At 44.9% G+C, this 22521-nt stretch overlaps 1 protein-coding gene across 2 annotated transcripts in view; it reads right to left on the bottom strand.

Annotated features, from left to right (window-relative positions):
* Positions 1–16186: 16186 nt before the first annotated feature.
* Positions 16187–22521, bottom strand: part of HS6ST2 (heparan sulfate 6-O-sulfotransferase 2) — a 453517-nt gene continuing 447182 nt past the window's right edge. For both annotated transcript variants that reach the window (XM_034650024.1, XM_034650025.1), the window contains one exon: positions 16187–19295. In XM_034650024.1, coding sequence (XP_034505915.1) covers positions 18434–19295 — 862 coding nt within the window. In that variant the 3' untranslated portion in view covers positions 16187–18433. The remainder of the gene's footprint in view (positions 19296–22521) is intronic.

Raw genomic sequence — 22521 nt, forward strand, 5'->3', positions numbered from 1 at the left:
TTTGGGCAAGTCACTTAACTTCTCTGAACTTCCATTTACTCCAAGTATAAAAAAGGGAGTAATTGCATAAAACAGCTTAGTGCAAAGCCCGGTTCCTAGTAAGCACTCAAGAAAAGATACTATTGGTTCTAACAGTATTATTACGTTTTTCCCTCTACTTCTGATAGAGAGCAAAAATGAGTAGAGAAAACTTCCAGCAAGAGGTATCAATGGGGTTTGGGGGCCTTAGGGTTTTTTGTGTGTTTTTTTTGGTTTGTTTTGTCTGCCAAAATATGAAGATGGATTGAAGGTATGCATGCACCCGCAAAATTACTTCTCTAATTTTTACACTTTCTTTGCATTAATGAAAACATGATCATACTACAAAGGAGGGGGAAATCTGAACAGCAAAGGCCAGAGAACAGGCTCTTATTATATCTTTATGTTAAAAAACTTATTGTACTTGTAGAGAAAAAGCATGGGGTTTATGTAACTGAGGCTTAGTCATTTAAACTCTGAATGCCAAACCCCATTGTAGGATTAGAAGGGGCTTTCTCAGGCATTATCCCCCTCCTCGGCACTATTTCCAGGAGCTAACAGTTGCAGTCCTTGGCATAAGTGGATTGTAACAAAACTACCTGTGTGAACGTTTAGGAAGTAGATTTATTTCTTAATACCTTTCTCCAGCCCACAAAAGATTTGAAACAGCTACATTTAAAGATAAAATGGGGAGAGCCAAAGCGAGGAACAGTAAGATCCCGCCAGCAGCAGATGTGTAAGAAAATATTATATATTGTATGAAAGGAAAAGGAAAGAGGGTGGTTCTGTGATCGTGTGGGAAGGTAGTTGAAAACATGACACTAAAGTAAAAGGAAACTGTGATGTGCATGCACGCACGCACGCGCACACACACACACACACACTTACAATCACAGCAGGCAACATGGACTCCCTCAATCTCCAACTGCATAGAACTGATACTGAGTAATCTGAATTGATACTAAACATTAAAAACAGTCTCTTAGGGGCGCCTGGGTGGCGCAGTCGTTAGGCGTCTGCCTTTGGCAGGGCGTGATCCCAGCGTTCTGGGATCCAGCCCCACATTGGGCTCCTCTGCTGTGAGCCTGCTTCTTCCTCTCCCACTCCCCCTGCTTGTGTTCCCTCTCTCCCTGGCTGTCTCTCTCTCTGTCAAATAAATAAATAAAATCTTTAAAAAATTAAAAAATAAATAAATAAAAATAAAAACGGTCTCTTAGGACATTCATCTTTTTTTTTTTTAAAGATTTTATTTATTTATTCGACAGAGATAGAGACAGCCAGCGAGAGAGGGAACACAAGCAGGGGGAGCGGGAGAGGGAGAAGCAGGCTCATAGCAGAGGAGCCTGATGTGGGGCTCGATCCGATAACGCCGGGATCACGCCCTGAGCCGAAGGCAGACGCTTAACCGCTGTGCCACCCAGGCGCCCCAGGACATTCATCTTAAAGTGTTTAAAGAGGGGCGCCTGGGTGACTCAGTCGGTTAAGTGGCTGGCCTTTGGCTCAGGTTGTGATCTCGGGGTCCTGGGATGGAGCCCCGCGTCCGACTCTGCTTCTCCCTCTCCCTCTGCTCCTACTCAAGCTCTTTCTCTCTCAAATAAATAAATAAAGTCTTTTAAAAAAAATAAAGTGTTTAAGGATCACCTTGATTCCTTGCAGAGCTACTGTACCACATTAGGAAATTCTTGAGGGCCAGAGTTCCTGGAGGTCAGTAAAAGGACAAGAAACCACGTACCTTTTATGAAATGGTACAGGATCAACATAGATGTGAAAGGGAAAATAAACCTAATTTTCCTTGCAGGACAACATTAAAAAAAATAGTTCGATAATAAAAAGGAAGGTAAGAACAGCACAGGATGATAAGTAACAATCAAACTACATTACGAAGAAGAAAATCCTGTTGACCCAATGTCATTTGTGTTGGTAACAGATGACAAGCCTAATGGATTTGGGGTAGCAAACAACATAATATATATTGACCTTAGAAAGGCTTTTGATTCTGCTCCCGGCCATGACCTGCTCATTAACTAGCTTGAAAACTATGGTTCAGACCATATACAATTGGCACTGGAGGATATCGACAGACTAGTTTTGATAGTTCAATAAGAACAAGAGGGGGGAAGCATACTGAGTTGGTTTCTCAAGGAGCTGACCTAAGGCTGACACTACTTAATATTTTTATCAATACTTCAGTGGGTAGAAGACAAAATACGCCTCCTAATGACAGGAAAATACAGTAATGAAGAGTTTTAACCCAGAGATAAGAAGTTACATGATAGATGATAGGTGGGAAGCTATTTTTCATCTCCACCTCCAACAGCCAAAGAAAACAGATCTAGAAAAGGGTATGAAAGACAGGCAGAGAAAGACAAAACACTAGTTCGTTGATGAATGCTATCTTTGAGGATGAGACAAAAAGGAGGTCATGGAGAGTTAAGGTGGGAATGCAAATAAATGAGGAGGATCTCAGAGAAGGGGTTATTTATAGATATACAGAACAGGGAAGCTAGTGGAAAAGGCTGAAAAGTCATTTACAAATATAACTGCGGGTCAGAATCTAATGGTGATGTGTGACTAGCAATCTATATGCCTGTTGGAAAAAAGTACACCAGGCCACAAACAGCTCAATATGCCTTAGGTGTGTGTTTAAGGCAACCAGTCAGCAAAGAAGGTGAAACAGTCAGCCCAAATGGATATCATTCATCACGGCAATTTTTCCTCTGAGGGTAAATAGTTAAGGAGTTGAATACAGATAGAGCCCTGATGGATGCAAGAGCATATAGGATCCTCCGAAATCAAGAACATTAAACGAAATGCAGTCTAAGAAGGCAAGTATTTTTAACAAACCAAAACAACGCTAGAAGGCCCCAGGTGGTCGCGAGGGAAATGGGAAGCAATTCTATGGGTCCAGGAATGGATTACATCATTATCAGTCCCTGGGAAGAAGGCAGAGGTGGGAGAGGGAGAGGTAGAGTTGGCTGGAATAAGAACTCCCCAAAGCCCTGAAAAGCAAATTGGAATGCTTTTGACCAAAAAAAAAAAATCCTTTTACAAAAGTCCCAATCTAACCAGATCGCGAAACTCTAATGACAAGCAGGAAAAAGTGCATGATCGTGTTGATCGTGTTGAAGTGTGATTTGGAAAGCCCTAAAATAAAGAAGGATACAAAAGGTAAAGAGGAAAACATTCTTCAATTAGTTAAGGCAACAAAGGAGGCTGAAGGAAAGAAAGCCCCCAGCCCCTCACATCATCCATTTGAGAGCTCCTGCCTCATGACAGACGGGAGAAACTTGTGAGGAAAGTGAATTCTGGGGGCCCGCAAAGAACAAAATTAAGGGGTATTAGGAGCACGCAGTCGTTAATCCCGGTCTCATGTGGGTCTTAGCTTTTTGATTTGTTATTGAGGATTATTTGGGCACCTGCGAAGCTTCGAGAAGAGAAATTATAACTTTTCTAATCCGAGGAATATCTTTTAAAATAAATTTATTTTTAAATTTCATAATATGTTAATACCCGCTCATTATTAAAAATACAGAGAGGGGTGTAGAAAGCAAAATCTGGTAGTGTTCCTTCACATCGTCAGCCCAAATCCCCTTCACAGAGCTAGAGCTAATTAGTATATCAGGTTGGAGTACTTCCTTCCAGATCTGTTTCTGTATACTTGCACTCGTGTGCGCTCACACACACACCCACACACACTCCTTAAATACATAGACTAGAGTTTGGCTCACGGCAGAAGTTCTGCCACATTCTTTGTAGTAGGAATGTAGTTTCTCATATCACAGTGTTGATAGGCCCTTTACTGAGCCGCCGGGCTAATTGATAATTAGATTGTTTTCCATCTTTTCTAGCATAAACAGTCCTGTGCCGGCATCCTTACATACACAAATTGGAACACTTATGGAGGATTTCTAGAGAAGAGAAGGCAATATCCTAAAAGCGTAATTTCTTGGGATACACTTTAGAAGTTTTGCTAGAAGCTGCCAAATTGCCACCCAGAATTACTGTCACAATTTCCTCTCTATAGAGCATTTGACAGTATGTCTTTCCCTACACCGTCAAAGACCGTGGATGCTATCTCTTCCACTCCTCATTTCAGAGGCCAAAAAAAAAAAAAAAAAGCAAAAAAAGCTATGTTTTGTTTGGATTTGCATTTCCCCATTACCATTACCTAGGGACTATTGTCCATTACCCAGTGAGACTGAGCATCTTTTCATATGTTAATTAGCCATTTATATTTCTTCTGTAAATTGCTTGTTCAAAGTCTTTTATTCATTTAGCTATTTGGTTTATCTTTTCCGTATTGGTTTATAAGAGCTCTTTGTACGTTATGGATATTAACCCTTTGTCATATATGGTATAGCTGTTTTCTCCTAAACTGTCACTTGTCTTTTATCTTCTGTAACAATTTAAAACTAACTTTATATACGGTTTTTTAATGAAGATTACCAATATTCTAAAAAATTGTATCATTAAATTAAGTCTAATTTTTTATTTTTATTTTTTTAAAGATTTATTTATTTTGAGAGAGAGAAAAAAAAGAGAGAGAGAGAGCATGTGAGCAGGAGTAGGAGCAGAGGGAGGCGGAGAGGGAGACAACCCAAGCTGACTCCCTGCCAAGTTCAGAGCCCGACACGGGGCTTGATCCCAGGACCCTGAGATCATGACCTGAGCCGAAACCAAGAGTCGGACGCTCAACCGTCTGAGCCACCCAGGCGCCCCTAAATTTAATTTTTTAATCCAGTAAAATTTATCCCATTTTACAATCTCTGTTGTCTACATGTAGTTAATCTTTCTGACCAGTGTATAAGTTAAAGCCCAGTCAGGCTTTACCCGTTGGGTTGTGCATTCTTTTCTAAAGGACTTAAAGATAGTTTCCAATCACTTAGAAATCCTATCTTTTATGAAATTTGAGCCAGGCCCTCGAGGCACATGCCTACTCTCAGGAATCAAGCTGTTAAAGTACTAGGAACTCATCTACCCTCCTTAAGCCCCAAACAGACGAGACAACAACACTCAGTTGAATTGAGACGCTTAAGCCAACTCAGACTGCTATTATTTTACTGCTTTTTCCATGACATAAGTGGTGCAGACTAAAATGAATCTCTCAATTCAGACCTCAAGAGAAAAGTCCATGGTTAGAGGGCTAAAAACTCATGTTCCATTCTACCCCACAGTCCATCGAGTGTGTCCGGTGGCAGCAGAATCTGTTCTATAGAAAGTGCCAATTTACGCCACAGTTTATTAGCTTGCTGTAGAACTGACAAAGCCAAGAACTCCTGATTAGCTGACAGATTGACAGATTGCCTAACCAGTACCCACCACCAGGATTTCAGACCTAAGTTATGGGGGTAAATAGGTTTTCTTCATTCTCAAACACAGAGGATAATATTTGGGAAAACATTCAACTTCCCTGGCTCCCTTCCACATCTGCTCTCTTCCCAGTGTTTAGGCCCCATGTGAAAAAACCAGAAAGCTGAACATCTGTAGGGCCCGGATTCCCTTCTACCGCTCGCTCCCGCCCCCAGTGTACGCCATGCGCACAGTCACCGCACCATCTTGTGGCCATGCCTGTAAATTGCACGTCCCCCGCCGGTAGGCAACTTGCAAGATCCTCTCTGCTGCCTTGCGAAAGGTCCATCACCATCCTGTCTTCTCATTTTCTTCCTCCCAGCCACCAGATTAGAAAGGAAAGGCCAAACGAGCAGGGCTTACCCTCTGCTTCCTTCTCTCTCTCTCTGCCTGCGTGCGTGCACGCGAGCGTGCATGCATGTGTATATGCGCGCACGCACACACGTCCTGCAAAGACCACCTCCACGCCTCAGCTAGCTCTCAAGTTTCTACCAGGAATCCTCAAAGTCAGATAAAGGGACTTCCAGAGGAAAATCTTCCCCAAGGTACTGTTTCCTTCAATCACCGATATCCCCTACTCCAAATAGCAAGTCTATGTTTGCGTTTTGAACAATTTCTCTGTAATACTGAGCCCCTGAAGAACTATTAAAAGGTAGACGCGGCCAGATACACTTTGCTTCGTCAGTAAAACAACCCAAGGAGGGTCCCTCATTAAAAACAACAGCAAGAAATCAATTAAAATCAGTGTAGACACTGCGGAAGGAAATCATTTTGTCAGGTTAGTAAAATGACATCTCCTTGAGGGAAGTAGCAAGGTGACATATTTAAAGGGGTACCAATATTTGGATCCAAGTCCACAGGGGCTGAGTCAGTCAAAGGGGTAACTCTGACACGCATCAGCAGGGTTGATGGAGACAGGCTCTGTTTTTCTGCTGTAAGGGAGTCGGGAGCATTTGCTAGCTTATAGGATGCAAAAACTGAAGGGGAAATCAAGGCTGCCGTGTTGGCTTTATAATGAATCCACTTGCCCACCTTTCCCAGCATTCCCTTTCTCACATGTTTCAGGTAGAGTGGTCCCCAAGAGAGATTTCTGTGGGAGATTCAGAGGGCAGAAGGGAAGCAGACGGTGTGGCCGGACCTGCGATGGCTTCACGTTCCTCGTGTCCTTCTTCAGCTTCTTCAGCTGCTGGACCAGATATGTGTGTGTTTAGCTGTGTGACAAAGTGTCTTGGCCTCTGCAGGGCACTCGTGACATCAAGCTCAAGGTTTCAGTTCACATCCATCTTCCCTTCCTGACTGCTCTCCCTGTGGACTTCAAGCTGCAGCATCAGGCGCAAAGACAGCCACCTTCCAGAGACAGCTTAACCGCGTCCACGATGGTGTGATAGCAGATCCTTGAAACAAATCTTTTTATGGATAGATGCATGTCCTTATGGATCTGCTTCTCTGTTTGAACCCATGACTGACACAGCCACACACACAGATGGGCCGCACACAAGGAAAACCTATGACACCACGCACTGCTCTTGGACTTTAGTGAGGGTTTTCCAAGAATATAATTCAATGAAGAAAACCCCCAAATTTCCTCACAGGAAAAATGTAATCCGAACATGCAGGTCTTGAGTATCCATCATGGGCAAGTCTAGAACAGAAGACAGAGAATGTCTAAAAGTCTGCTTTCCCCTAAAGAATATATTTATAGTTCAGGAAGGGAGATAAGGCAGGCATGCAAAAAATAAAATTCAAGACAATCTGTGATAAGCTTTGCAAGAGAGGTTCAAAGTGTTATCAGAGTATCTTCCCCACGAGGGATCCAATATCTGACTGTGTATAGAAATGACTACAAGCATCGTAGTTTATCACCTCCATGGATATGTCTACTGCTCTCAAGTTTTCCAAAGTGTGTATAAATCAGATAAAACAACATCTTAACTAGTCACGCACAAGGCTATTTATTGCTGGAATAGCACTCCTAAGAGAAGGGTGGCCGGGTTGGGAGGCTGTGCAAGGCCAGGGGCCAGGGCACATGTCATGTGCATTGGGGCCTGGTAAGCGGGCTGAGTCAGGGCCCTCCGTGCTGTAAATGTGTGTCCTGTAATCCCAAAGGCTAGCAGCCCAAGGACTGATGTGAGACCGCTGGTAGTCCAGGGCTACCTGGAGAGGAAAATCCAAGAGAGAGAGCATGGGGTGATTCTTTCCATAACAAGTGGCCCTTTGTGACAAAAACCTTTGCAGGAGAACTCATCTAAACATTCATCAGCCACTCATCCATTCGTTTAACAAACATGTATTGAGTAACCAACACGGGCTTCCTCTCTCTCCACACCGTGCCTCTTCTCACCGTTCATGTTGTGGTTGAGACGTCACCTTCCAGAGTACCCCCTGTGGTTGACCCTAAGCGCTTCCTCTTTATCACTTTCCTCTATATGTTTCCTTCATGGCACTCAGCACGGTTTGGCCTTCTAACTGACTGGTAAGATATTTTGATTCCTGTCAGTCTCTGATAGTAGACCAGAAACTCCATAAAAGCAGCTCTCCTACCTCTTTTATTCATTTCCGCGCTCCACCATGAGCACAGACCCTGGCACGTAGTAGGTTCGGTACTCGGGAAATATTTGCTAAACCAATGATGACCAAGAGGCTGAAACGATGAAGATGACAGGGACAGGCCACATTGTCATTGTCTTGGAGCTTGCAGTAAACCAGGGGAGGAACACAGGCAACCCAAAGAAGGAGTGATGGAGACGACCCCAGACTGCCTAACTCGTCGCCTCCCCAAGATACTCCTCCCCCTATGTTAAGTGTTGGGAAGCTAGTATAAAATCAAAGAGGACAAGAGCCTAAGCAGTCACGTGAAGGGCTATTTCCTGTTCTGGGCTGAGCACTGGGATGGGGGTGGACACAGAGGCTGATGTGAGCGCAGAAGAGAGGTAACTAAATCGACTTCAGAGAGGGTCAGGGAAGACTCACTGGAAGTGGTGACATTGAGGCAGAGTCTGAAAGAAGAACAGGACTTAAGCGGGCTAACGGGTGAGTTTAAGAGCATGTGTTATTGAGTGGAGAGCAGGCAGTGCTAACGGAGAAGGTAAGAGTGAGGGGGATAAGCAGCAGTAGCACTTAAGGCAAAGAAAGCGCATGTGCAAATGCCAGAAGTGAAAGACGAGCCGAGCCGTGGGGAGGCCTCGGATCACTCCTCCTGGCTGGTGCATGGGGTGTGCTGAGAGCCGACACAGGCAGATCAACAGGGGCCAGATCATGGAAGGTCATGAATGCCAGACTCAAGACTTTGGAATGACACTCGAAGACCTTCACTGACTGCGCTTTATTTACAAAGCTACCATTTCATTGGTTATACACCGGGGGTTACAAAGAAATGCATGAAATCGTGCCATAGTTTTCAGAAACAGAACTGGCACATATGGACTGACAATGGAATAGAATCGTAGAAATAGTGATTGTCATGGAAAATGCCGAGCATTTGGCTGATGTGTGGTTTTCCTGGACGGTATTCAATGCACAAGGAATTCTGAGTACCAAGTGGGGTATGTCACGTGCATCTGCTACATAGTGATTCCTAGTATTATTGAGAATAAAGAGAGTAAACAGACATTGGTCTGATCTATTACAGCAAAGGATATCTGCCAACTTTAGAGAGAAGTGCCCACCATGTGTCAAATTCAGCCCTGGACCCCATGAGGAGAGAGTGGAAGAAAAGCGTAAAGCAAAAAAGAACAACAACAGCAACAACAACAACAAGAAAGGAAGGAAGAAATCTAGCTTCTGCAGGGATGGAAATACGTCTGTTTAGGATCGTGAATCCAAGTACTGAGGAACTTATCAGAATAGAGTGGATGGGACGGGGAAGAACGTAAAACATTACCCAGAAAAACAGTGCCGGTGTTTCATAAAAATTTACTGAACGTATTAGTCAAAAATAATAATCAATTGCTTCAGTGCTAGAAATGTTTACCTGTATTAACCCAATCAAATTGCAAAGCAGCAGAACTCTGTTCTAAAATGCTTGGTGTGGGGGCGCCTGGGTGGCACAGCGGTTGAGCGTCTGCCTTCGGCTCAGGGCGTGATCCCGGCGTTATGGAATCGAGCCCCACATCAGGCTCCTCTGCTGTGAGCCTGCTTCTTCCTCTCCCACTCCCCCTGCTTGTGTTCCCTCTCTCGCTGGCTGTCTCTATCTCTGTCAAATAAATAAATAAAATCTTTAAAAAAAAAATAAAAAAAAAATAAAATGCTTGGTGTGTTTTAACTCATTGAATCATTACCCCAAATCTATGCAGTAACTACTATTATAATTGCAATTTTAGAGATGGGGAGGGCTAGGCTCAGAAAGATGAAGTCATTGACCCTAGGTCACATGGCAAATAAGGGGTTGAGCCAGAATCATGAATCCAGAGAGTTTGATTATTACAGTGGGAATCCCAGAAAAGATTTTGCTGTAGGTCGAAGGCCAATAGGCAATAGAATAGAGCACAATAGAAAAGGAAAGTGGACGTTCTCAAAGTTTCTTATGAAAACATTGCGGTATTGCTGGCTCCGCCGGACCCAGACAGACCTGAGATGGAATCTCATCTCTGCCACAAATTACCTGTGTGACCTTAGGGAAGACACTTGCCTTCTCTGGGCCTCAAGGCAAACCTGTAAAACGGGGGAAGGAGGAGTGGAAATGTGATATGGATTTGCCCTGGTGCTGTTAGAGCTGGAACAAGTTTTTAAAAATGCTTTCAGATGATTTCAAAAGAAAGTTTGCTCTTCCAGATGCATCTTACCCACCAAGTATGGAAACCACATGCTTTCTTCCATTTACACAAGTGCTGTGTATGTGCAGACCGTGTACAGAGGCTGTCTTCAATAAGAAATGCAGGGCCCAACTAGGACAGGAGACAAAAACCATTCTGTTGGACATCGAAAATATTTTCTAATGCCCCAGAATGGAATCGGGCATTGTGCCTGTGGAAATCACAGTACAGGACTCGTGGCCAAAAGACCTGAGACCAAGGGCCAAGTTTGGCTGCTTCCATCTGTGAGATTTAGAAGAATATTCATGGGTCTAGTAATACTGAGTTCAAGGGTGAGGGGATCTTGGGCTGCCTCTCCAAGGGCAAAGGTACCAGGCAATGTGAACTGGGTACCTGTGGGTCCAGGGACAAGTGCTGAGCAGAGTGCAAACCGAGCAACCAGAAGGAAGCCAGTTGCTTTGTGAGTATTGCTAACAGGAAAAGAAACATTGTTAATGAAGTTTCCGAGAAGCCAGAAATGGCTTCCTAGCTTGTCTGTATCAGGAGCTCAAGGGCCTCGATGGCCAGCTACTGTCTGGAGGAAGCTTCTGATAGAGTAGTTGTGTGGCCAGGGACCCACCTCTCTGAACCTCAGTTTGCTTCTCTGTATAATGGGCAACTAATAAAACGTACTTGTCTGTGTTTTTGGAAAAATGAGATGAAGCTTCTTTTACGGATGTTGTCTGGGAATTGCTTCAAAATATTACAGATTGTAGGGCAAGTGAGTGAGGACATGGATGAAACGAGATTGGCCGAGAATTGATCACTGCTGTAGCTGAGTGATAGGGAAATGGGTCTTCGTGATGCTCTTCTATTTTTGTAGAGGTTTGGATCTTCCCATAATGAAATGTTTTAAATAATGAATAAAGCGGAGAGATTGAGCGCTAGAGTTCCAACGAGGTTTGATTGGGGCTCCTGCCTTTAAGTATTGCACATGTGAATTAAGCTCTCCTGAGCCTCAGCCTACTCCTCTGTAAAATGTGGGCAATAATTATCCCTGCCTCACAGGGTAGCCGTGAAGATTAAGTGAGGCTGTGCATATAAGCGACTTAGGCCAGCGTCTGAGATAGAATACAGCTCCAAAGATATTAGCTACTAGTCCTGCCATTGCTGTTGTTCTGGATGTGACTATTATTTTGCTATATGAAGGACCAAGAAGAGCTGTAGGCATGCAGTAGGTGTTTAATAAATGGGGTGGATCATCATGATTATCCTCAACATCATTAGGAGTTGAACTCTTCCCATCTGGTCAGAATGCACCATTAAGCTGCGCTCCTAGCTGGTGGGGAGATCGGCAGATGTGGGCCTTGAGGCCTCCGGGCTGGGTAAGAGCTGTTTTTCCTTAGTGGAGTGGAGCTGTTATATACAAGCTTGGAAATTTCCACCCAAGAGCAGGACCAGCTGAGTGCCCTCCCGCTGAGCTGCAGGGGCCAGCCTCTGCAGAGCTTCTGGCCGCAGGAGGCGGTCGGGGATTAAAGACAGCCGGAGACAGGCAGCTTTCATTCACTCAGGGCCTTAGAGCAGGCTTGAACGGGTGCCGGTCTGGGGTTGGCTTCCTCCGCTCTGTACAGACACATTCAGGGTGGAAACACTCACCTGCTCAACTTGCTGGTCGCTTTTGACCCTAGGCTTATTAGAGCTCATCAAAACTCTATTAAGATGGCAATCGGCTGACATAAGATTTTATATGTAGCTTTTTAGAGTCAATGATACTTCAAAAGCTCCTATTCAAATTCATTTTGGAAGGCTCCTGCCTGGGACAAGGCATAAAGATCGTTAGCATGAAGCAAAGGTTCAAATTCAAGTCGGGTGGCATTCAACGGTGAGCCTCGGAAGAGTGGAGGCCAGGTTATGGAGAGCGTTGTGCGTTCAGCCGAGGAGTATGGAATCGATCTGCAGATGGCGGAGAGCTACCAGTGCTTTCTGAGAAGGGCGCTACAGTGATCAGACCTGTGAGTTAGGACAGTAGCTCCCCCATTTCCCTAACCATGTTCGAATCCCCTTTGAATCATCTTTGAATCTCACCAAAAGGCAGAATCCCTTGCTGTGCACCCGAGATTCTGATTCAGAAACTTGGCAGTGGGGTCAAGGAATCTGCATCTTTAAGGAAACATATCCCAAACACATTGCGAGACCACAAGTCCATGGATGGCATTTCGAGACGCAGTTCTAGGAAGATGAGCATGGCGATCAAGAAAGAGGCTCAGGACAGGAGAATAGTATGGAAACCTGACCTTGAGCAGGAGTGGCAGAAATCAAAACAATGACCCACCCTGCCAAGTTCCTGGGGGCTTGGGGGAAAGCATGTTATCAACTGCAGTGGGCTCTGGGGAGCCTTGGGAAACTACTGACGCCTGTTAGAGGTCAAGCTCACTCTTTATCCACCCTGTTCATCTTGACTAGTCAGGGCTGAGGCTCCTTCCTTAAACTTCCTTCCTACCTGTTCAGGGTTGCAAAGCCTAACTCTGCCTCTTTGATCAAATGCACAGAGTCTTTACCATATAACCCCAAGGACCTTGATGGGCACGTGGTCCTGCTCGAACTAGTTTCAGGGACAGAAGGCCTCTCTCAGGCCTGAGAAAAAACCACTCTTGCATTAGAGTTAAGCCACGAAAAGGCTGGTTAGGGTTGGCTCCAGCTGGCTGGTCGGGCCCCATCAAATTATGGTATAGCCCTCTCTTTGAAGACTTGGCCGTTCCCCTCAGGTCCTCTCGAGTCACGTGAAATCCAGGAGAGCATTTTCAAGTCACAAAAACTGTTAAAGTTTTCTTAGGTCCAGTTAGGCATCATTAAATCCTACCCAGATTAGTGAAGTCACAAGATTTCACCAGGCATAATGAGAATAGAATTTATAAAACTTAATGAGAATTGATGAGGATTATTGAACCTTGTCCTGCCCTTAAGGCAACAAGATCAAAATTTAGAAATTCAAATGGGAATAGAAGGAAAGTATTCATTTGCATTTCTTTTTTTAAAGCCAGGCGAGCTACCTGAAGTTACGAGACTTGCGTGGGCCCTTCGTGACTGCTAATCTTATAAACTAGCATGAGCTAACTTTTAATGAGTTCCTCTCCCTCCCCACTCCCAGGCGGCATATATGCATTTTAATAGGGTCTTCAGACCAGGCTGCTTCCACCCAGAGTACGGTCTTGGAGTGTGGGAGTTCCAGGTGCCAACCTAGACCCCTGAGACAGGCAGCTAGACTTTTGGGGCCCTCTCATATATCACGTAAACAGGCCCACGCAGTGACAACGTCAGGTGGACAGGTGGGTGGGAGAAGCAGGAGGCTGGGGAGTGAGTCATCCTTGCTTAAGTGCAATGGAGTAGGTCCCAAATCAGCCAGGGACGTCAGATAATGCATTTTCGTTGCTGGAGAGAGTTATCAGTGACTCACTTGGCATTTTGTGGATTAGATCTTTCAGAATACTTCTGTCAGTGGCTGCATTAAAAACTCAAAAGCAAAGCTCAGGATAGGTCTTTATATATTTAATGATGTGGCAATTGCAGGTACAGACCCAGCCAGCATGGACCCAGAGCCTATGCTGTCCTCTGCGATACGAGCGGCAATCAGTCTGGGGGCCTAGGGTTAACCCTCCACTCTACGCCAGTTGTGCGGGGAAAACCGTGATGCGCCCTTGAGCTTTCCAAACAAAGGGAAATTGAATAACGAGAACAATGAAGTTTCATTTTTGTTATCAATATTACGTGTGTGTCGGGGAGACACACACACACAGGGGTGGGGAGACAGAGATCTGATCTGAATGAGAATAAGACAAAGGGGTCTGGAAGAAATCACGTAATTACACCAGTTACTTGGAAGGAGGGAGAGTCGTGTAAGTAATTTCACTTTTTCCTTCACGTACCTCTATTGTTTTAGATCGAACACACACACCGAGGAACTAATTAAGGTTTTAACTTCGTGCGGCTCTCTGATACAGCACTTGCCCTCGAGTCCCATAATCCTGAGAGAAAAGATCAGAGTCTTCGCTGTTCTCAGGCTTCATGCAGTGACTTCCATGTAGTGAGTATTCAATAAATGCTGTTTGCGGTGTTGTATTATTGGATAGCGTGTCGTTTGTATCATACCCCTCTACTCTCTCCGACACCGGGCTTATTACAAACTCTGCCAGGATTTCACTATTTGGGACATTTGGACTGTTCTTTAGCTCAGGGGTTGCCCGATGTTTTCTCTCAAGGGCAAGGAGAGAAGTATTTCAGGCTCTTGGGGTCATAAGATCTCTGTTGCAATTTCTGCTTCCATCGTGTGACAGCAGCCAGAGGAAATATGTAAAGAAACGGGCATGACTGAGTTCCAATAAAATTTGATTTACAGAAGCGGGTGGAGGGCTGCCTTTGGCCCCAGGTTCGCAGGGCTCAGATGCCGGCTCTAGCCGGTCGGAACAGGGTCACTGGCCCCGAGAAACAGTTGATTGACTTTGTTCTCAGGTTAGTTTTCTCCTGCAGTTCTGAGGGCTTTGCGCATATGCGAGGGTCTGACTGATGGATGATAAATCTACTTTAGAATTTTTCAGGTGTTGATGTAATTGCTTTGATGTCTAAAACTGTCGGGTTGCCTCATTCTTGCCATGTGAGAGATTAGGATGGCCTTATTCCACAGTCCCATGGGGTTACCCTTGCAGTCGGCATCCAACGTGTCTGGTTTTACTTTGTACAAAACACTGGTTTTTGTTTGTTTACTTAGTTGAATTCCTAGCCAAGACGAGAGAGAAGGAACTCTTCCTTAGGACAGGCCAGGAGAGCTGTGGGTCCCAGACCACCACCCCCAGACTACTCTGTTCCTCTTCTGTGTCTCAAGCATGGGAAGTCTGTAGGCTTTTTCAGACCCTCCACTCACTGCCTCCCCCCGCCACCCCAAAGATAGCTCCATTCTTACTTGGTTGTAACTCCTCCTGAGAGGGTTACGTCCTTGGGAACTGGGCCAACTAGTCTTTTCTCCGTTACTGCTCCTCTCTGGGCAGCCTCGAGAGTCCGTTTCCTAAGAAGCCAACCCTGATCTTGTGCCCTGAGCATAGTGCGGGGCTCCTACCTTTTCCCCCCTTCAGTGAGAGTGCCCTGCTCTCAAGTGAGAAGGGAAACAACTTTTATTTCCTAACTTCAAGTTCTTGGCCTCTATGTTCCTGTTCAGAGTTCTTCCCAAGGAACTTATACAATCAGGACTGTTGGCCACCCAGTTCTTTCTTCATCAACGCTCGATGGGCATCATTTTCTAAGTATGAATAGTTTGCAGACCGAGTGATAATTAAACCCTCCAGATTGGTAGCTTCCTTTCCCTCTACTCCATCCAACTGATATCCAAATTTTCTTTGGGAAAAGGCAAGGGCCAATCACTCCCATCTATAGTCCTAACCATAGGTTTTTGGCAAACTACGTACCTCGCACATAACTCGATCACGGTATGTCCCTGACTTTAAAAGCCAATATTTAAATGCTTACCTTTAACCTCTAGCCTGTGGACAGAAGGGATAGAGAAGAAATAAAGAGCACCATTTTTTCCTTCCTGCATGCTTTTAGGCACGCAAATATCTATTTTGATAACTGTTAAATTAAAACTCACACACATTTCATTTGCATAGAGTAACGGACTGAATGTTTGGGTTCCCCCCATATCCATATGTTGAAACCTTAACCCCAATGTGATGGTATCTGGAGGTGGGGCCTTGGGGAGGGAACCAAAAAATTGGTGCAACTCCAAATAAAAGTAATTAATTTATTTACTTAAGGGTCAGGAGAGTGGAGCCCTCAGGAATGGCATCAATGTCCTTATAAGAAGAGCAATCCTTGTCTTTCCTTGACAACTTTGTCTTACTTGAAAGAGGAGACAGTGTGGGCCCCCAGAAGGAAGCCCCAAAACCGAAGTCCGTTTTAGCGTGGTAGATTAGAACGGCTCATCTCACTTGCACATCCGGTGGCCAGGAGTTCAAAAGGAAACTCTTTGAGAGAAGAGAACGTCTGCAGTGTCATGATGCCTAGTGGCCACAACACTTAAAATCATGACATTACTCAGAGTCCGTAGTTTAAACTTTATTTCATATCTATTGTTAAATTACACAAAATTGGTGAATGGTTTGTAAAGCTACACCATTGGACGGATGTTTACAGTTCAAATCACAGGATTTATAGGATGATGACAAAAACGTGTATTTATAACATCCCTTATATACAATAATCAGTATAGACAGAGAAAATGCCCGTAATCTCTGCAAGCCATGCACACCACAGCATTAACACAAAAGGTTTGGGTTTTTTTTTTTTTTCCTGTAACAGACTTTTCAGCCGGCTTGGGCTCCATCCTGCTTTCCAAGGGCACCTATCCGTTTTAAGAGCAAACGTAGTCAATTGAAACTAAACAAAACTGAAATACCACAGTGATCTACAGGATCTTTATTTCAAAAACACAACGTACACAAAATAGTTTCACTCTAAAACACGCTGGCTTCAAGGTGTGTTTGAGTTTTTTTTTTAAAAAACCCTTTCAGTTCTTCGGTTCTCAGATCCCCCAGGACTGCAGATACAGCGTGATAAAAGCCCAGTGTCAAGAAAATTTATTTTTAGACCCAAATACTCAGCTTCTTGTCTGGCTTGTGGCCATAAGTATCACAGATGAGACTACATCATGCAGATCACCAGCGGGTCGTACAAGATGGGACTTTCTCGTCACGCTGCTAAGCGTGTCGCTCCTGACATCAATGCTATTCCAGTTGTCTTGTTGGATCGACAGCCAGGGGGTTAGTGTAGGTCCCTACAAAGTACAGCAAAACCCATACAATGGAAGCTGCCCAGAATCACGATGCTTGCTAGCACAGTGGGTGACGTGCTGCTTCTCGCCCTGCTCGATTCATACCTGATCGCCTACAAGCATTTGTGCAGACACTTAACGTGAAATCACTCCCCTCAACACATATGCTCCTGAGACTCGACCTCGCTGCAGAGCACTCTTTCTCTTTGTTCTTGTCTTAAAACAAAACTGGGTAGAGGGTTAACCCAAAGTATCGAGATACAGCGTTTGGTGTTACTGAATAACTGGCTATCCTAATGCTTATTCTACCATTTTTTTTCCGTCTTGTAATTGTTGACAATCTGTCAACACACACACACACAAAAACAAATAGGCCAGAAGCAGCCAGCCCAACTGGAAATGGCACAATAAGAATGCACAAAAACTCAATAACAATTCATTCACATTGAGGTTCAATTCTATCTGATCAAGAATAACTTCAGCAATATTTTTAGACATGTTATCCTGTTCAAGAGTTTCTTGATAAGGACCTCACTACACAAACATTGATAAGACAACTCTACAGAAAGAAAGTCCTGACTTTAATCCAGGATTATATATCACAAGAAACTCAGCAACACACCATTTAGATGATGAAGAAAGATTCTATAAGTGGGTTATTTTGGAATGAGCACAACTCGCAGAAGCCTTCAGATGAATGAGAAGCAGCGCCAAAAAGATTCCAGAATTGTTGAAATTACAGTGCCCCTAAAGCGTCTGAAAATTAGATCTCTACACTGGTATTCCATTTGGGAGAAAAAGTGTTTTTGTTTACTATGAGATACACCCTGTTTAAAACCTTTAAGCAGTAGAAGGTAGAAAAAGTTGTAAATTCTAAATATCTCTTAAATAACAAGATATGAGTCCTCTTCTACTCAAGCCAATATTTCTTACATAAAACTACCCATGTTTGGGAGAGAAAAAACTGCGTTTCTACAGTTTGGTATGATTTACCATCACTTCTTATTCCATTTCAATAGATTCCTGGTTAAAATCAGAAGAAAATAAAATGTTTTGTGGTTAATTTTAGTTTTTTTAATGTGTGTATTCATGCTTACCCCTGGGAACAAATGTTTGCTTCCAAGAGCAAGTTTTAACAGTGTTTCATGAATAATTTGGAGTCTTTTTCTTAGCTATAAGCTGAATGGCCACATTTTACGTTTTCATTTTGTCTCTATAGCTAATTTAAGCATTTCTTAAAATATCCAAACAGCAATTTCTGGTGAGTCTGGTTTGGCTTTTGGATTTTATAAATACTCCAACAAACCAAAAAGAGACAATTTCATTACATACTGAAAGTTGTTTTACCCACGCACAGTATAACATTTAATCGAAAGGCAACTGTAAAGGCAACATCTTAACTTTTTTTTAACTTCCAAACTTAAGGAAGCAGGATGTGTTTGGAAACTCTCACGTTTTAAGATTTGCCATATCTCTACTGGCGCTTTGGGACAAGAGCGCAAAGGCCTCTGGGAGCCACTTAACGCCATTTCTCTACACTGCCTAGGTAGTCATTGGTGCCACTGCTGGTGCTGCCATCACTCTGCTCTTGACCTGGGTTCTGCTTCTGGCTTTCACTGTTCTCCTTCTGGCTCGAATTCTGGGTCAGATTCTGAATCAGATTCTGAGTTGCATTCTGATTGGCATTCGGATTTGGGTTCTGACTCTGATTCTGGCTCTGGCTCTGGCCCTGACTCTGGAAATGGGTCTGAAGGAACCTCCCCTTCAGAAATTTGCGTTGTTCCTGACGCTTCTGCCTAGCTTCCTGATGCTCCTTCTGCCTCATAAACTGATACCTTTGCAAAAAGAGGTCTTTCGCATAGCTGTACAATTCCATATCCAGAAAATTCAGTCCCTCAATCCGCTTTTGGATTTCCTCATTGATCTCTACGCTAGAGGCCCTAGTGGTATTGTATTGGGTAAATGGCGAAATAAAGTTCATGTTGAAGGTTTTCTCAAACAGGTACTGGGTCTTCCGCTGAAACTCAGTGAGGCCGAAGAACGCCATGTGCTTCAGATTCGATTTGGCACTTTCCAGGAGGACCTTGTTTCTTTGCTTTTCAGGCATGACGGAGAGGTTGTAGCAGCCGACCAGGGTCAGGTCGGACAGCATGCGCACCTGGCGGTTGTTGGCTAGATTATAGGGACAGTCCATGAACTCTTTTAGGGGGCAGCCAGACCAGTCATCGCCAGTGTAGCAGCTGGGCAGCTCTTCAGAGGTTGGGGGCCTTCCGTCACAGACGTGCAGGGATGCTTTCCATGTTGCCCCTCTCTGGACGTGTCTCCACTCACTCAAGTACCGGGACACTGGGTCTCGGAGGATGGTGATGTAGTGAAAGTTCCTATGGGCAAAGCACAAAGACCAACAGTGAGCGCTGCGGGTGACATAAGCACAGTCAGCGAGGTACATGGCATATGTGATGTTCGCTGGTCACTAAGGAGGGCAAAGGGGGAATGACGGTGATCTGGTGACATTTGTCCTGTGAACTGTGTTTTGGACCACCATCTGAATCCCACGAGCCCGTCCAGGTAGCTAACTCTTTCCCCCAATTTACTGGTACTGCAGATGAAAGTAGGACAAATGTGGGCCCAGGACATCATCCTTCTCATTCTTCACTCCTTCTTCCCGCTCCCCGTTTCTCTTTCTCCAACCAATGAGAAAATCCTCCCGACTACATCATTCACTAAGCAGGCAACCATGTTATTTTATATCCCCCATAATTATTTCATATCCCCATTAACCACTCACAAAATGGACACCAGCGGAAGCAAGTGATTTTACTGAAGTGATCATGGAGTTGATAAGTGAGCTCAAATTCTAACCTTTCTTACTAAATATACGAAAGCATTTTCCCAATATCCAGCCTAATCAGGATACCTTATTAAAAAATAAAGCCTCATTGAAAGAGTGTCGATATGATGCTTTGATTCTGGCTGCTGTCCTAACATCATGGCTCGTTGGTTATGGAAGCGGCGTGCAGAGATCGGCAGAGCAGCCCGGGCCTCCAGAAATAAACATTGCGGTTAGTCACCAACTGAAATAGACATGGTAGCTGCCAATGGCACATATGCAAGCTGCCACCTCGGTTTCAGCCTTTGCTCATGTGATAATATTCCCAGCCCAGCAAAGTTAACTCTATCAGCTCCAAAATACCCCTTTTCTTTCCCTACTGAAAGGATACCCAGGTGTCAGCAAGTGTGAAGGATCTGCCATATGGCTATCTTACCTTTAAAGGTGCAAACTGAAAAAGTTTTTTGTTCAAATAGTGGACTAAAGAACACTGAACCCACACGTGCACACACGCACAGCGGGTGCACACACACGACCTGCACCCCAGAAATGTCAAAGCCTAAGACATGATCAGACATACTCAAGGGGAGAAATGACCCTGGGGTTGTGCTTTTAATTAAGAAATGATTTTCTTCCCCCCACTGAGATTCAATGGATGAAGGCTGAGGTCAAGAAGGACACACTGTAGAAGGAAAACTACAATGAACACTGACTATCAGCATTTCGCTTCTTAGAGAAAATGTGGGGAATGGCTGGCGGCTTTTGTGAAATCGACTCATTCCCATCTGAGACGGTGGTGGTTCTGTACGCCAGCCAAAGGGAACCAACTCAACCACCGACGGGCTGGGTCTGTTGGCTGATGTCCTCTGCGGAAACGTTTCTCCCGAGTCTCAGGCTTCGAGCAACTTGGAAACCCCGGGGTCTACCCTACATGCCTCTATTCTGTGCATGGTGTTTCTTCTGCTGGGCATGACCTTCCTTCTGTGACTGGAAAATTCTAAACATCCTTCAAGTTGTAGTCCAAGTATCATCTCTCCTCTGAGAAAGCTGAACCCCAGCGCTCAGCTGCCAGCCCTCACCTCTTCCTCTGCGGCGCCAGTGCACGTCCGCACTTAGCCCTTGTGAAAACACTTTGGATACTGAATTGTGACTACTTGTTTGTATTTCTGCTTAAACTATGTTTTCCAGGACAGGGACTCTGTTGTTCTCTTTTTCTAGAACTTCTGGGGAAGAGGAGGGGGAGAGCTGGGGACCGGGAAGGCCATGCCTCATCTTACAAAACTCTGAAGAATCTTCTAAGTGCCTTGCAAATATCACAGAAAAGTTTTTTCCAATTACTTTATATATTTTTCCAGACTAAACAAGCATGGGGCACAGGAGGAGCCTCTGGGAGTGAGGATGGAGAGGATGGGGCACCTACCTCACGGCTTTTCCTAGCGCCTGACCTTGCAAGCACCACGAAAACTCATGTCTGTGAAGACCCACCGCTTAACGGCCGGCAGCTTCTGTCGCCAGCAAAGGTGACTGCTATTCCCATGGGCTTCCTCCTTCCACCCCTTGCTGTGGTATTCATTCACTCCTTCATTCAGTACATATTTATCGAGCCTTTATGCTAGGCCGGAGGCAATAGCTTAGTGGCAATTAGTCTGATTATTTGGAAAAAAAAGAAATTTATGAAGTCCAGTGACACATTTGGATTAACCTTTCAACCAGCTTTAGCAGGCATGCATTATAATGGGGGCTGTTGGGTAGTTTAAACCCCCATAATAAAGTCACCTTCATGCTTAGCTGACAGTGCTCCTGCCTGGCCTTGTCGTACTGGTTTAAGCCTACAGTGACATCTTCTGGTAAATGCTAGAGTGCAGCCCTGTGCCAGTGGGAGGCTCTCCTCACCACGCTCCCTTGTCTTTGGAAACAGACAGATCCCAACCACCAGGGTTAACGTCACAGCCAATGCTTTGGAAGCACCATCCTCACGTATAAAGAGAGAGGAGGCTCCCCAGAGATGCAGAGACAGACGCCCAAGGTCTCTCACGTGATGGGCATGTGATTCCCCTCCCCCTGAAGGTCTCCTGATGCCCATAGGAGATGAAGGCAGTCCAACGTGGGGAGCCTCCGTCTCGACACTGCAGGGATGGTCATGGCCACAGAGAAACGAGAGGAGCCCACACACACGCAGGCGCGTGCACACACATGCGTGTACCCTGCTCCCCCCCCCGGGTGACAGCAGCTGTCCTGCGCTCCGATGATAACAGATTCGGGGATCACCCACAGCCCACTTCCTCCAGGGAAGACAGGCCGGGGCTCCCAGGCTGCCTCAACGGGAAACACTCAATGCTGCTGGAAATAACGATCCCGGGGGTGAAAAGGCAGACCTGCTTAAAGGTTGGTGTCTGGGAGTGTCCGGCAGCCTCCTGGATACCCTAGTGTGCTGAAGGTGGGAAGGCAGGTGAGGATAACACCTGGGAGGTTTGGTCGGGCAAAGGACCCAGGGAGCTTTGGTGTCGCGAGGGAAACATTAGGGAAATGTCAGAGAAGCGTGTCCCCAGGCAGGCCAACTGAGGATGTGACATCCCAACCCAACGGGAACGTGACTGGGCGTGGGGGGACAAAGAGGCACAGAAACGTGAGTGGCACTCTTCCTGTGGCCAGGTCAGTGCAAGCACCTCACGTGTACCTGGCACGGGGTGCCCACAGCGCCAAGACATGGCATTTCAATAGAATGCGTTCTTTAAAAATATATATATATAATATATATATAATATATATATTATATA

Source organism: Ailuropoda melanoleuca, chromosome X, assembly GCF_002007445.2.
Source record: "Ailuropoda melanoleuca isolate Jingjing chromosome X, ASM200744v2, whole genome shotgun sequence".
In the NCBI taxonomy this organism is placed as follows: Eukaryota; Metazoa; Chordata; class Mammalia; order Carnivora; family Ursidae; genus Ailuropoda; species Ailuropoda melanoleuca.